Source organism: Anopheles maculipalpis, chromosome 2RL (assembly GCF_943734695.1).
Source record: "Anopheles maculipalpis chromosome 2RL, idAnoMacuDA_375_x, whole genome shotgun sequence".
NCBI classification, from domain to species: Eukaryota; Metazoa; Arthropoda; class Insecta; order Diptera; family Culicidae; genus Anopheles; species Anopheles maculipalpis.
In genome coordinates this window covers 78509705-78525414 of record NC_064871.1, presented here as the reverse complement: position 1 = coordinate 78525414, position 15710 = coordinate 78509705, and the positions used below count along the sequence as shown (strand labels likewise).

Here is a 15710-nt window from a genome sequence, read left to right as displayed (position 1 = left end):
GCACTGCTGCCCGCGCATACAAACGATTCAATTAAAGATGGGTTTTCGTTGGTTTTGTTTCACTGCTGCTGCTGCTGCTTGCTTTGGTACCTTCTTCTTTCGACGGTGTTCGCTGTACTCTGGTTGAAGAGCATTGGTGAATTTGAGAACGAGAACAAAACATTCGAAAAAATAAATCAAAGCACCGTCAAAGTTTAGTTTCTTGCTCACAAGGTTTTGGAGCCCTGAGCAAGTCTAGAGTTGCAGTTTTAGCAATAAGAAGAAAAGACACAGTATTGGAATGCGTCCTTCTAGCCCAGGCCTTAGATATAAACTCCCCTTTCCCTGACTGAGCTCTTTTAAAATTCAAAAAAAGAAATCACAAATCATGGAACGGGAAGTTTTCGCTAAAATCACAACGCAAATAAAAAGGCAAAACAGTCCGAACAAGAACACTGAAGGCAACAAAAAAAAACTGCATTTGCACTGCCGCGTGTGATTCGTCGTGATTCCGGCTTCGTCCATGCATGCATCCAAAATTGGGTCTCTAAAAATATCCTTTTGGAAAATATATCGTAGGATATTTTATTGACTACACACAGTGCGTTGCGAGCTCTTGTTTTATTTCTTACGCTCGTCCCGGCTTTCGGCTAATGTTGGCCATTTTTTGAAATTCGTTTTGTCGGGTTTTGTTTAACAAAAAAAAAAAAAGCGTCCGTTTCTCCTTCCCCAGTTTAATGGTCCCATTTAGTGGCCATTTTATGTGCCGCGTCTCGGGCCGCCTTCTCCACCCTTAGCCACCGTTTCGTCCAAAGTACAAAACGATATCAAAAACTTAACTGCTTCGCCTGATTTGCTTTCGGTGCAAGCGGCGAAAGGCAGGTTCTCCGCAGCTAAGCACGCGCTGCAACAACACCCGCGTCGAATGCGACTGGTTTTTTTTTTTGACTTCCAATGAGTGTCAATGCACTTTTGGTGATCCTAAAATGTCGCGGTGGACTTGAAATGGCTCACCCTCGCAACGGTCCAGGGTAGTTGGGAGCGGGGGGAAAACGAATACACGCGGGAGGAAGTGTAAGAAATTAAGAATCAATCAACAACAAATAACAACACCTCATCGGTCTGGCATGCGGGTTTTTTTTTACGGCTGTGGGGGTCTTTTAACTGTTTAGATGATTTTATTGAACATGTTTAACGAAGAAACATGATAAATTGAACGCGATGGCCGTGGGAGACAAGCTAACGATGTATTGAAATGTTGTGAGCAAGCTGACGAAAGCTAACGCCTTGAATTAGGCAATTAAAATAAAATAGTTTGGAAGCGTTTTCTTTGCTTTAAAAATCATTCCATGAGTAAATGGGAGTTAAACGCGCCTGTAGGTATGCAATTTTTAAAACAATCTTTTTTCTAACAATCCTTTTATCGGCTATCTGCATAACAATAAAGTAGCTTATAAATTAAAAATTGTTATCTAAATGATGCAAACGAAAATGAAACAAAACAAGTCGGATACAGTTCCTGCTTTGGTTCATTTTCCAATCCACTCAACGGTAGATGATGTCACTTTCACACTAATTTTCGTTTATCTCGTTTATCCAGTGCATTAAGTGTGTCAGAACCTTCTACTAGTGTGCATAACGTACCGTAAGTTATGAACAATTTAGCTTCATCAGTTTGAATGCCTCTCTCTCTTTGGAAAGGGAGGCTTTTAGAGAGGGGGTCGCTCAAGATGTTGTTTTAAGAAATGCAGCTATATGCATTTTTGCTTTTCATTCGCGTCGAATTTTGGTTTGCTCCCCACCGAGCATCAAATGTATCATAATGAAGTGCAAATGTGTAGGAAGCGTGGTTTTTTTTTTAAATTCATCTGCCATGTTGCCGATTAATTTGTTACGATTTCTTTCTTTGCTGAGTTTCTTTTTAATAAGAGGAAAAAAGGGATTGGAAAAATAATTAACCTAAACAACAATAAATTCCACTGTTTGTTTGCAGTCTCATGCCAACGATTGTACGATTGGTGGTGGCTGTCGGATGAATAATGTTCCCGACCACCCAGAAGACATTGACCATAACCTTAGGAGCAGTTTGTGTGCGAAAAAAAAGCACACCACAGCATGCTCTCCTTACGCACCGCACTTGTTAAATTGGAAAGCAGACAAGCAATCAATTCATCATCATTGCGCTGAGAAGAAAAACAAAACCGAATCTTCGTTTGCTAATCTGAAAATCTCGACGAGGGCATACCGAGACGAGTGCTCTTAAGACCGTGCTGCACAACAATGCTCTGTTCTACTGTGCCCTGCATGTTGTCAATCTCGCTTGTTAGCCGCGTGTTGTGTTTCAATGTTACAACCTTGAAATGAATCATCAAATTACTTCATTATGCGCTTTGCTTTTCACATTTTCCACTCGGCTTTAAGTGCATCCAGTGGGTCTCGTTTTTGGGTGATGTTTCTTTTAAATGCTCAGCAGTGGGAGAATGCTTCCTTTTGGTGATTATCTTAATGTGTTTACTGTAGGAATTCGTGTACGTGCACATTGCCTGCAGCAGTAACATTTAAGGGCACATTATTGAAAAGTGATCCTTATCATAGCTGTTGTTGCCTAGTTCTAGTTCCCGGTCGAAACTTCGTCATTTGTCTTGTGAGAGTCTTTCGCCCTATAAATACACGTGTCAACATATGGCAGCAACATTAAAGCAAACGTCATCAGTCGGAAGCGTTTGAAGCGGGAGATGTCACCGTGGTGTCGCATATCCGAGGATCGCTTGATGCCTCTTCCGAATAGGGCGTCATGATGATCATGATGATAATTGAATAAAATATTAGCAATAATTGTGACACAAACATCAAATAATACTCTTCAATTCCTAAAATTAAAAAAGAAGCAAAACAAATTTTTTATACAAAAATGTTTGAAAGTGCATTCTACTTTGCTGACCCTCACTGTAGTGTACGATGACGCAAACAATTGGTCACAAGAACGCACAAAATGACACCTCCCCACTTCCGAACATCATTACGGTGAAGTATTTAAAAACGATTTTAAACATTTGAAAGGCAACAATATTTCGTCGCTTAATTGATTTGCACTCTCTCTCTCTCTCTTTCCCGGTGCGTGTGTCGCGAAATAGCTTCCGCGAAAACGCGCTTCGTTTGATGTTGAGTTGTTTGAACGAGAGAAAAAAAAAATCTATCAAAAATAAAATTCGCAATAGAACATGTCCTACGAAGAAGCGCTCCACAAAATAACACACACACAACCTACGGAACAACGCAAAGGGAATCTGGCACGCCAATTTTCAATGTCAGGCGTGGCAGCGTGAGCCAATGTTTTGTGAGAGTGTATAATTTTAGCCATGGGGCGGCAGTGTTGTGGGCATACACAATTATTTTTTTGCACTGCACAAAACTTTCTTGACGTCTTTGACCACGGGGGCTCACAGATGCAGGCAGATGTGCTTGTGGAAAGTGGCCAGGGTTTTGCTGTTGTTGTTGCTCTCACAATTCTTCCTCAACCTACAACAGTAAACCGAGCGTGATCTCGTTTGTGTGATGAGGATGAGCCACACGGTTTGTGTACGATTGTTTTTGAATGATGCATTAACAGCAGTTTGCTGGTTTTGTGATACGAGTTTGAAGTCATTTACTGTCCGAAAGCCTAACCAATTTTTTCAAAATTGTATGCATTTCGAGACATAACATTGCAAATTAATTTTTTATGTTTAACTAATTAGCAGCCACTCTCCTGTTTTATGGTCTGTTTCATCATGCCGTCACTTTTGTTTCGTTTTGCGCAACAACTTTTAGCATCAATCAACAAGCGCGAGGTTTTTTTTCCGGGTTTTCTCGCCAATTTATGCAGTGATGTTGATTTTACTAACTACACGCAACACACCGGTCGCTTTCTTTCCGCTTTCTAATGTCAGTGCCGTGTGTCGCGACGGTTTTACTGCTCCGTTTGTGTGATGAGTTGTGATGAGTGATCGTCATAAATTGGAGAATCGACATTCAAGTCGACAGGGGAAACGATTTATTGCAGGTCGCGAGTTTCCGGACATGACATGACTGTGAATTTGATGTGTTTTTCTTAGACTAGCACTGATAGAAAATATATGCAAATATTTATTGGTGCATATGACAAAACATTAGCGCGCGTATATGTCAGCAACACATGTCATCATGCTCGATATAAACGTCTAATTCAAGGACACACAACTTTGAGGTTGAAAAAGGAAACTTGGCTAGAAATGGTGACGAAAGTGAACCTGTTGTGGACTTTGACTTTGCGAAAGTAGCATTATTGGGAGCCAATGCAATGCATTCAACATTCACTCACTTGCCAAGAACGAACGCCGAGCCGCGGAGGATTGCCCAAGTTCGTAACCATATCATCAAACTGATCGTGATCGTGACAACTTTGCTGCAGAGAGAGCGTCTTACGAACAGGCAGAAAAATGTCAATCAGAGTACACCGCTTGCAACCGCACCAAGTACGACCGATACACCTATGGCCAGTGCAACCGGTCCTAGCCAAGTCACTCATTAGCCATTGCAACATTTTGCAGCCGTTACAAGACGCCTGGTCGCTTCGCTATCCAATGGACAGTTCCTGTGGACATACAGCGCAACATAAATCGATTAATTTGAGCCTTCGTGAGCGTAATGCATACGCCGGGGGTCTGTACGGCGTAGCCCCGTAGACATGCGGAGCTCTAAATTGACACAACCGGTCCGGCAAGTTCTTTCGGTATTTGGAGCCACTTTGGAGCTCCAAGAAGATCCTCTACACGATCCGTGTGACAAACGGCTCGAAGACGTCTGAAGTGTAAAAATAGCTTTTCCACCCTCGTGCGTGTGCAGATCAAGTCACGATCAAAGCCTTGCTCGCATCCAATTCATCTTTGCGATCAAACGCAGGGAACTGACCTCACTCACGCTCTGTGCCCTTCAAACGAGATGCTCCCAAAATACGCCACATCCTGACCTCGTAACTCCATCCTCCTATGGCACCACATGGTTCAAGTGAACTCGCTCGGCGTAATTCGCGTATCGAATTGCCCGGCAGCACTCCCCACAACTTAGCATCCATGACGCACGAGTTATAACGTTAGGTTCACTTTCATGGTACGTCCCCGGCCTCGGATCATCTCTTCTCCCGCTTTCCATTCGGTGGAACGACGATTCCTGCAGCCGGCATGGGATGCATTCAATTGCTGCCCGGATGTGCATGCTGCGGGTAGGGCAACAGTAATGGACGAGCGAGAAGAGAGATTGTGTGTAGGCCACAGAATACTGTGCAGATCGTGCCTCCCTGTTTCCAAGTCCTTCCTAGTCCACACCTACCCATTGTCGGGGCAGCAGTGCATTCTGGCGCAAGCGACAAGAGTCAAGGACGCACAGTGCCCTCATCGTCGTCGGTCGGTCGGTGATGGTGGTGGTTAGTACACTCGAGCGCGCATGTTCGAGTGAGTGCACTTCCCATTTCACTTTCCACTTAAGCGCAATCTTCTCAAACGTTGCTTGTGTGTGTGTGTTGTTGCGGAGAGGATAGTCTTCATGTGTCGGCAAACCTCCCATTCACCCAATTCCTCACGCGGTAAAGATAGGGCCCGTTCTATGCCATCTGAAACCCATTAGACGAGAAGAGGAGGTGGTCCACACGCTTTTCGTTCTTCTGCTGCTTGTTCAGAGAACTCACAAGTGACACAAGTGAGTTTTTTTTTGTTTTTCATTCTACGAAATTTCTAGCCGAGGGCTGCGCCATATACATTACCACCCAACAGCATCAGGAACTGTCACTGTTGCACTGTTTCTATAGAGCGAGAATGTGCCGCTTGAATGTACTTCACTTTCCTCCGACGGTTTCACTTCTAGGGGGGGGAGGCAACGATGATAAATTGCATAGCGGCCACTGTGGTACTGAGTCTGTGGGTTGTAGATTACACGATGGTAGAAATAGGCGGCCATGTCTAGCCCATCTCCCTTTCCCCTACGGGGACTTTAAGGTTTAAGGGGAGCAAAGGAACGGGAACGGGAGAACGTGAGTTTGCACAGTGCAATCAAGTGTGACAAGAGCTGTTAATAATAACAAGCCGCTTGTGAGCTCGAAAGCTTTAGCCGAGCAGGATTTGCATGCTGAGCGAAGCGAAGTTGTTGAGGTTGTTGAAGAATTAGGCGCAAGGGAGACAGACAGACTCGTTGCGGGGACATGTTATTTCTGAAGGATCTTCACCATCGTAAACATGTCCGTTTGTTCCTGATGAGTTGTCCCTTCTTGCTATTTAGTTTCATGCATTAATTCACCAGAACTGGATCGTAAAAACATTTTACAACCAATCGGGCAAGCATTTTATATCCTCAATCGGTTTGAGGTTGTCAGCAAATTGGTTGGCTCCAAAAAATGTGCCCAAGTTGTTGTGGTGAGGACGAGAAGTTTCTTCCCGTTCTCCAATAACTAATGATGATAATGATGCTGCACGAACTCTGGCTAACTACAAAACCCTTCCAACAAACATGCTGCGCGTATGTTTGATGTACACGCATCCATTTGCCATTTTTATTGCCTTCAAGATTCTCCCTCTGGCAGGCAGTGGACGACTGCTTTTCTCGGGAGGGAACTGTTTCTTGAGTGTGTCCCAAAGATAGGATATCTTTAGAGCGAACTCCACTGCAAACGTTTGTCATTTTCATTCGCGGCGAAGAAGAACTCCGATTTTCATCCACTGCTCGGGAAGAAGCAGTCGACAGTCAGGCGTCATGAGTGAAGATCATCCACCCTTATTCCCCTAAATGCCTGGAACTCCACGCACGTCTCCCGCTTCCAGAAGTCCAGAAGTCGTAGTTGAAAATTGACGGTGCTTCTGGTGCTCGGCTGCCGCTTCGGAATGGGACAAGATGTCCCCATGCCCCACGGATACGACCGGTATCTATCTTTAGATGCATCTATCAACCACCGTCTCCTTTCCCCTCCCTCCCCTGTGCCATTGCATCCCTGTTCCCCGTGCACTGCTGCCCTGGTTGTCGCATTTTATTCGCCCGCACATTCGTACGCACACCGAAGTGTGCTGTGCACACGAGAAACCCAGTAACTTACTTGCGTTGTTCGGGAAGCGACCCGCATCAGTTCCCTCTCGGTACGGTTGCCAGATCGATAATTCTTTGTTTTACACTGGCAGGCCACCACTAAACCCCACCGTGTGCCCATGTTGTTCATGGTTGTTGCTCGCTGGCAAACGGTTATCTTCACACATTGCTTACTTTCGTTCGTTCGTTGGTTGGTTGGTGTCTTCACTTTCTTCTGGGTAACACACCACGGGTTCCTTCGCCGGCAACGCACATCTTCATCGTGCTCATATAAACATTTTTTTCTTCCTCTCTGCTGCTTCTTCTGCGGCATCCGCCCTTCGCCGCCCTCCCCACTGTTTGCCTGTACTTTGTCCATGGGGGTAAGTAGTGCTGGCTGGCACACAGCACACCCGACCTATGACAGTAATTTTTCGAGTCGGGCAGGACGCGTGTGTACATATTTTCACCGTACATTTTTGTTGTTCTTGTTGTGCGTGTGTGTGTGTGTGTGTTTGCCTTTTTATTTCGAGGGGGTGGCTGGCTTCGCTGCTGCACCAGAGAACCAGTGAGAGAGGGCGACACGTTTTTACATACAAACACACATGCACACTGCGGGAGTTCGTTGAATTGGGGGTGATTTTTTTTTACTTCTTCCTCCACTTATGCTCCCTGTATGCATCGATGGGCGCCACGATCCCGGTTGAGTGTACAGACAAAAGGTATAGTTCGTTCCATAGAGGCCCTTTTCTTTTTTGTTGGTTGCTTACTTAACGCGGGCGTGCGACATAAAACCAAAATCGGAGAGCGCGAGATGGAAGTTGGGGAAGAAGTCGCACCAAGTCCGCCGTGTTATACTGCCAATGCTAAAATTGAATGAGATGAACCATAAAGGACCGATGATGCAGTTTATGGATGGCAGTTGCAAATGTGCGGTGCTATTTATGCACCGATGAATGTGTGCCTGTTCTAGCGGTATGCACTGTAGGAAATTTTAATGAGCACGGTTTAAGGTGAACATTTTTATTTTCCAAGTACTGGTGGAATTTAGCCATCCGAAATAGGTCAGCTTAATAGCATCCGACTTTGGCGTTAGAACAAACCTTCTCTACCCCGAAAAGTATGTGAAGAGGTGGACAGAAAAAAACATTATTGATTACATCTCATTTTCATCGAATAAAAAATCCTGTTCAGGGTGGCTCCGGTACCAAACATTTATTCCCCCCGAGTGTCACGAAACGGTAGCTCGGTTGATCATTAAATTATACAATAAATACCGAGCCAGAACACCACCGGCGCTCCTTTCTTGGGCGTGCGGTTTACCTTAAGCCGAGGGTGTCATCTGGCGCAACATTGTTGCTCTGCTAGAAGCAAGAATTTACGTAGCGAAGACACATCCAGAACACACGCTGCTCCTCCCCATACAGAACGTTTAGGGAGGTGATATTAATCGTTTGCCTTCGTCTTGGGTTGTGGATTCTGGAAGAATCCAAACGGTGGGACAAGCAAGGATCTGTTGCTTGTATTGAGGCGAGATCTTCAGGTACCACATACCCGGTAAATGACCGCAGACATGCACCGAGGGATGTTATAGATTTATTAGACTTGCAGACAAGGAAGACACGGGAAAACCAGTTCACCACATCGCGGATCTGGTTTGGTAGCGCCTATGTACGTGAAGGAAGAACTTCTTAATGCCTTCATTTCAGGTAAAGCAACCACAGTCCGCATACAGCTTCATCGCCGAGTGGCGGGACAGATAATCAGTTGGAATTCTCCATCCATTCCCAGCCTGTACGAGTAGATCTTCGCAAACAGGGGCCCATACAGTGCGGCAGATATCAATACGCGCACCAAAATCCTTCCGCTCTGTGAATTTGTGTGTTCTGGAAATTAATGAGCGCAATAAAATAACTCATCGGAATCGTAAATGCTTGTTTGGTGTGTGTGTGTGTGCTCCGCAGAACAGCGAGGGGTTGTGCCGCAAAACTCCAAGATATTTTGGCATTTGCGTGTATCGTACAAATTCTCAAGAACGGATCATCTGCCACGTAAAATGCTACCCCGTGCGAGGGGTGTTTGTCGATCGATCAGATGAGCTGCAAATTAGTCCGTTGAGATGTGTCACATTACGTATGGGGTTTTTTTTTTTTTTTGACTTACTGTTCGTTCGGGTTCGTTGGACGGAGTCATAAATATGGAGATTATAATTTTGAGAGAATCCCCGACCAGATCAATGCCTATAAGGGAGATCAAAATCTTGATGAAGAATTCCGAATTACCCTCGCGATGTGGCCGATTAGTTCGGTAGAAAATATCACTTACGTCCAGCAGTTTAATTCATCAACTGTTTATCGTAATTTATTCTTGGAAATATTCTGCTAAAATGCATTTGCTAGTTTGCTAGTACGCCCACCCAGCTTCCTAGTGCATTTGGTGCTTCTGTTGCATTATTTACTATCTCAGCGTACTGCGCTCGTACGTACGTGCCTTTCCACGCGGCCTGCATTAGATTACTTCCAACAGTGATCGTGCCCAACCACTTGAATCACCACCACCCTTCTCTACTACGCCCGCGAGGTCGTCGATCGTCCGGTTTACCAGACCGACGACTGCTGGCGTCATCGGAAGTTTAACGTTTCGCTGTGGAACTCTTGCGAATCAACCGCAAAGGACTCCACCGAACTGGAATGGAACTGCACTGTTGCAGTAGGTCGTTATTGTTTTTGTTGATAGTTAAGTAGTTTCTAGATAGACTATTCTCACCGTCAGTCAGTGACGCCAGCCGGTAGGTTAGTTGCAGGGCAAGATTACATGATCGCGTTGGTGGAGACATTCCACCAGTTTGGCTGGTGGGGACGTTCGGTGGTGGCGTTCACCTTCAGGCTAGAAATCCATGATCAACAACTACGTAGCTGACTGGCTGATAAGCACGTCATTTGCGGGTATGATGAATGACTCCCTGGTGCACTGGTGTGGATGTATTCTGGGGTGCATGTTGACCTTCACGGTTTTTGCAAGCTATGACTAGCTCAAAGTACAGCAAAATTCTTCGATTGTCCAGATCATTTAAGGTATTTTGGTCCCTCGGAGGACTTCCATGTCCTAGCTGAGACGGTAATTCCAGCAAATTCCCATCTGCATATCTTCATTATCATTTGTTCGGTACCAGATAGGTCAGTCCAAACCCAAAAGAAATTGTTCCTGTTGGAATCACTCACGCAATCAACAAAACTCGCCACTTCTCACGACATTCCTTCCTTACTCCTTTTTTGTAATTCAATTTTCAAGGTAACGTACATGCATAAGCAGACACACTCTCTCACCAGCGGCAAATCAATCAACCAGCAATCCGTGTGCCCTGGTCAGCGTCCTTTGGTCTTTTCTTATGGAAGGGGTTTTTTTTTTGGGATGGGCCTGGTATCCATTGGCCAGTTGTGTCGTTTTCAAAACATCTCATCTTTATTAAAGCCAGCGTAAGAAGCCTTGCCGTCGTGGTCGAAGGCAATGAACCGTGTCAAGGAAAATAGAAGTGGATAAAAGCCGCGTTAGAGAATACTTCCTGGCGTAGTGGAGAGAAGACCACATCGTGCACGATTGATTAGTAATTTAGATGAGCCCTTATTTTGGAGGGTGTTTCGTGATTCTACGATTTCTCTTCCGCCTTCTCGCTTTGGTTAAAAATGCTGGATGCTACTAGATAGTGGAATTTCGTGCTACTTACACGATAAGAACAGTTTTTAAATGGATTTAGGAAGCATCCTTAAAAGCATAAAACTCTACTCTAGTCTTCACTATACTCTCCTGACTTCATCTTGCACAGTTCCTGCGAATCCATGCAATATTCTCATTCTTTCCTGCTTGCTTTTTGCCTGTACAGGACTGGAAATTAACGGCCTCCAAAAGTGAAAGGTGCCCGGTGTTTCGCCTCTGTCGGCAATACATTTTGTCTGGCCCGTGGAGTGGAGATTTATGGAAGATTTTTAACTCTTACCTCCAACAACTCACCTCACGTCCGTTCCCATTCGCAGCGTGATGCGTTTGCGTTTTGCCGAAGGGGGGGAATGAGCCGCATCCAAAATTTTAGAATACTGCACTTTTCTTAAGCCTTAAGCCTTCATCCTGCGTGCGTGATTAGCTGGAACGATGCCGAGTCTTTCCAGTGGGTAGTGCGTGTGCGTTGTTGTCGTTGTCTTAGCCCTTGAGAGAATGCAATGCATTTTTTCGCGGAATGCAACAACCGCGACGACACATTTATGTATCGCATATCTGAAAAATGCTGAAACCATCCACGGCGACTTACTGTTGTGTGGCCATGTTTTGCACGCACTCGCCTCACACACTGTCCTCTAGATCCGGTGGTGCGATTGTGTAGAGAGCGCTTTTTGTATTTTTGTACTTCTACTCCAACAGGCCCATCGAAATGTTCGCCATAACTCATTCGCCGCATGTGCAACAAGGAACTTTACCGGATGGGGAATTGGGACCGCTTGGCGCGAGCTAACTTTTCGGTACGGTTCGGTTCTAATGTGCGCTTCGTGCGCTCGATGATCAGGTTTTGGACTTTTATTTTTGGTGTAATCTTTCGCTCGCCGCTTCTAATGTGCCGGTTTCTTCCCCGACAGATACAGTGACAGACGACAAAATTGCATTCCTTCTGCTGCAATATAATGGGGTGTCCCGCATATCGAAATCACGATTCCCACCGGCTAATAAATAACCCGCCTATGGGGTTCTAGGTCGATCGGTCAAACGAGAGCCTGAGACTTGGTAGAATGTGTAGGTGTCACTAATTCGGTGTAAAACCGTGCTTCACAATCACCGAACGGTTGGGTTCGGAACGATGTCGGAGCAAAAACGTGTGAAGGATGGACACTTCCTCTAGTGAGACACACCGAATTCCAGCCCGAATCCATCGGCACACCCGACCTTTGCGTGTCAGCGGCTGAAAGATATACGAGTCAGTCTATAATTAATTGGATGCTTCTGCATCATCAGCCCGGCGTGCCGGAACACCCGCCGGGCACAGGGAGCAGTAGTAGCTACATTAACACACCACACGGGGGGGGTGCCCAACAAACGCCAGATTTCTTCCGATTACGCTTTTCTGCACTTCACAAGTACGCGGGTGAAGTTGCTCAAAATCTCCACCAACAATCAGTCCGCGAAATACGCATGCGAGAAATTATACGCACTCGGCAGAGTGCCGAGGGTCCTCGGAAGGCGAGACCTTTTTTAATAATGCGCAACCGTCAAACTGACACAATAAATACATCTGCGCATGATATAATGAGATTTTTACTGTTGTTGCTGCATTCCCTTCCTTCCGTGGCTCAAACATGCCGCAAGGAGCGTCTTACTTAATTTATTTCTTCACAAGGATTACGCCGCACGGAGAGGGGGAGGGTGTGTGGGCATTCGCTTTAACCACAAATGCAATTTTCTGCATTCGCAGGCGCATATTGTCAGCAGCAATAAAATGTATAATAATCCACACACCACCAACACTCGTGACGTTCTTAAATTTCCGAAAACTGTCACGCAGATCCAGAACCAGAAGAAGTGAGGGTCACACTTTGTGTGTGTGTGTGGCTGATGGGCGTAGAGTAATGGTGTGACGGAAGAAACGAGTTCAAGAGCAACCATTTTTCGAGGGTAATTAAAACATTTTTTTTGTTGATGTTTGGAGGGTGGTCTTTGTGGTCGCGTTGTGGTTGTTGTCGGTTTTGGGGTGGTTGTACGTTTGAGAACCTTTTGTTTCAAACCGTTCAACCCCTTCAGTTTTGCGTGCACTTTCTTATCAAATTGTTCCGTCAGCGAGATTCCTGTGAGGAGATATTCGCAGGAGAAGTGCATCAAGTTTTGTGTTCCATATGTTCTGCTTCTAATGTATTACGTGTGTGGAATTTTGAAGAGACAAGCAAGCTCTAAGTGTAGGCCTCGCTGCAAGGGAAGAACAAACTGCACATTTTGCATTTTAATTCTACATTGTTCTTCTTGGAAGAGATGGTCGCGCGTACAACTTCACTCAAGAGAAAGATCTGCTCCAGCTGTGCCCTTAAGAAACAGCAACTCAATAGATAAGATCTTAAATATTTTGCCCAAAATAAACATAATAACTAAGCATTATGCTTCTCCAATTTCTCTCTCCACACACACACACACACAGGACGGGAAGATTTGTCCCCGTCGAGCAGTCTGAACGGTTACACCGGCGATGGCAGTGAGGCGAAGAAGCAGAAAAAAGGCCCAACACCCCGACAGCAGGAGGAACTTTGTCTCGTGTGTGGTGACCGGGCATCTGGCTATCACTACAATGCGCTTACCTGCGAAGGCTGCAAGGGTAAGTAGATGATTGTGTATCACAACGAGCCATACGCATCTAGAGCATGGTACGATGGTGCTAATTTAATCCTTCTCCTCCTTCCTTCCTTCTAGGGTTCTTCCGGCGCAGTGTCACCAAGAATGCGGTCTACTGCTGCAAGTTTGGTCACGCGTGCGAGATGGACATGTACATGCGACGCAAGTGCCAGGAGTGCCGGTTGAAGAAGTGTCTCGCAGTCGGTATGCGGCCGGAGTGCGTCGTGCCAGAAAACCAGTGCGCCATCAAGCGGAAGGAGAAGAAAGCGCAGAAGGAAAAGGATAAGGTGCAGACGAACCCTTCCACCACCGTCAGTACAACGAACAGCAGCTACAAGTCGGAACTGCTGCCGGTATTAATGAAGTGTGAATCACCGCCCACCGCCGCGATACCGGTAAGTTTCTAGCACTTTACAGGTTTGTGTAACTTCTAGCGGGGTAGCGGTTTCATTTGAATTTATTATCGCCGCAGCTACTGCCGGAGAAACTGTTGAACGAAAATCGACAAAGAAATATACCTCTGCTGACGGCTAATCAGATGGCCGTCATCTACAAACTCATCTGGTACCAGGATGGGTACGAGCAACCGTCGGAGGAAGATCTCAAGAGGATAATGATTGTAAGTACCGACTTTTCTGTAATGTCTTCCAGATACAACCATGTCTTAACATCGTTTGTTTCGCCCATTCTCTCTCTCTAGAACTCACCGAACGAGGAGGAAGATCCCCACGAAATCCACTTCCGGCACATAACGGAAATCACCATTCTCACAGTACAACTTATCGTCGAGTTCGCGAAGGGACTGCCAGCATTTACCAAGATTCCGCAGGAGGATCAAATTACGTTACTAAAAGTATGTCCACAGGTCTTAGGTTCAAGAGCTTCTTTCCATAGTTTACTGATTAATATACGATTTCTCCCTGCCAGGCGTGCTCCAGTGAGGTGATGATGTTGCGAATGGCCCGCCGGTACGACGCCGAAACCGACTCCATCCTCTTTGCCAACAACCGATCGTACACGCGCGACTCCTACAAGATGGCGGGCATGGCGGACACGATCGAGGACCTGCTACACTTCTGCCGGCAGATGTACACCCTGACGGTGGATAACGTGGAGTACGCCCTTCTTACCGCAATCGTCATCTTCTCCGATCGACCCGGTCTCGAGAAGGCCGAACTGGTTGAGACGATCCAGAGCTACTACATCGATACGCTGCGCGTCTACATCCTCAACCGGCACGGGGGCGATCCGAAGTGTAGCGTCACGTTCGCGAAGCTCCTTTCCATACTGACCGAGCTGCGGACGCTGGGCAACCAGAACTCGGAGATGTGTTTCTCGCTCAAACTGAAGAACCGTAAGCTGCCTCGGTTTCTGGAGGAGATCTGGGACGTGCAGGATATACCGCCGGTTGGATTGGCCAAACATCAGGAGCTGGTCGCGCAACAGCAACAGCACCAGCACCATCAACAGTCGGACAATCCGAACGCTTCCTCAATGGCATCCACCTCGTCCAACATTGTCGTCGTGCCCAACACTAATGTACAGCTTGGGCAGATGCAGCAGCAGCAGCAGCAGCAGCAGCAGCAACAACAGCAACAACAACCACCCAGTCAGCTACAGCAGATGCACAGTAATGGTGGTGTGAGTGCGCTTACACCCGTGGTCGGTACTAACGTGGGGATGAGTAATGGGACCGTGAATGGGGGCAGTAGTAGCAGTAGTAATAGCAGCAACGGTGCTAACAATAATAGCAGCAGCAGCAGTAGTAGTAGTAGTGGCAGCACGACAAACAGCAACAGTAGTGGTACTAGCAACGGACTGCTCTCCACTATCGGAATGCTCGATCACGTATAGCTAGCGTAGGGCACGGTGTCGCCCTCGGTTGTCGGCACCGTTACCGTCGTCGACTCTTTGCCCGGGGACGTACTGTTTGACAGTCACCATCCGCTGGCAGGACTCGTCGGTGGTGACGGTGGCGATCGCGTCGACGATGTCGCCAATGACGACGGGGCGAACACCGGTGCAAGCGTCTTCCCAGACGACGACATTCTATTTATCGTAGAGAGTTAATTTATTTTACCGTTATCATCCACTCCTCCTGAGCGAGTGTGTGTGTGTGTGTGTGTGCGTTACGGCACATTATTTGGAACGCCATTTGCGCTCTGCACAAACAAATCATCCATTACGTTATCCTTAGGGATTTTTTTTCAAGAATTGGTCTCGATTTTCCTATGGATGCGGGACAGAAAGAGAAGCAACAATATTTCATTCCTCTCCCTTTATATATATATATATATATATATATA

At 46.2% G+C, this 15710-nt stretch overlaps 4 protein-coding genes across 6 annotated transcripts in view; 2 read left to right on the top strand and 2 right to left on the bottom strand.

Annotated features, from left to right (window-relative positions):
• Positions 1 to 15517, top strand: part of LOC126567894 (ecdysone receptor) — a 125305-nt gene extending 109788 nt beyond the window's left edge. Inside the window, exons 3-7 of one of the 2 annotated variants that reach the window (XM_050224239.1) lie at positions 13214 to 13387; positions 13483 to 13799; positions 13877 to 14023; positions 14105 to 14257; positions 14332 to 15517. In XM_050224239.1, the coding sequence (XP_050080196.1) occupies positions 13214 to 13387; positions 13483 to 13799; positions 13877 to 14023; positions 14105 to 14257; positions 14332 to 15258 (1718 nt within the window). In that variant the 3' untranslated portion in view covers positions 15259 to 15517. The remainder of the gene's footprint in view (positions 1 to 13213; positions 13388 to 13482; positions 13800 to 13876; positions 14024 to 14104; positions 14258 to 14331) is intronic. The other variant, XM_050224241.1, reaches the window with a different exon arrangement.
• The window catches only part of LOC126568579 (histone H3.3A-like), a 537920-nt gene that overhangs the window by 232672 nt on the left and 289538 nt on the right, over positions 1 to 15710 (bottom strand). The window lies entirely within an intron of this gene.
• The window catches only part of LOC126568029 (glycosyltransferase 25 family member), a 376451-nt gene that overhangs the window by 213413 nt on the left and 147328 nt on the right, over positions 1 to 15710 (top strand). The gene's annotated exons all lie outside the window — the stretch shown is intronic.
• Positions 1 to 15710, bottom strand: part of LOC126568601 (uncharacterized) — a 447537-nt gene that overhangs the window by 295506 nt on the left and 136321 nt on the right. The window lies entirely within an intron of this gene.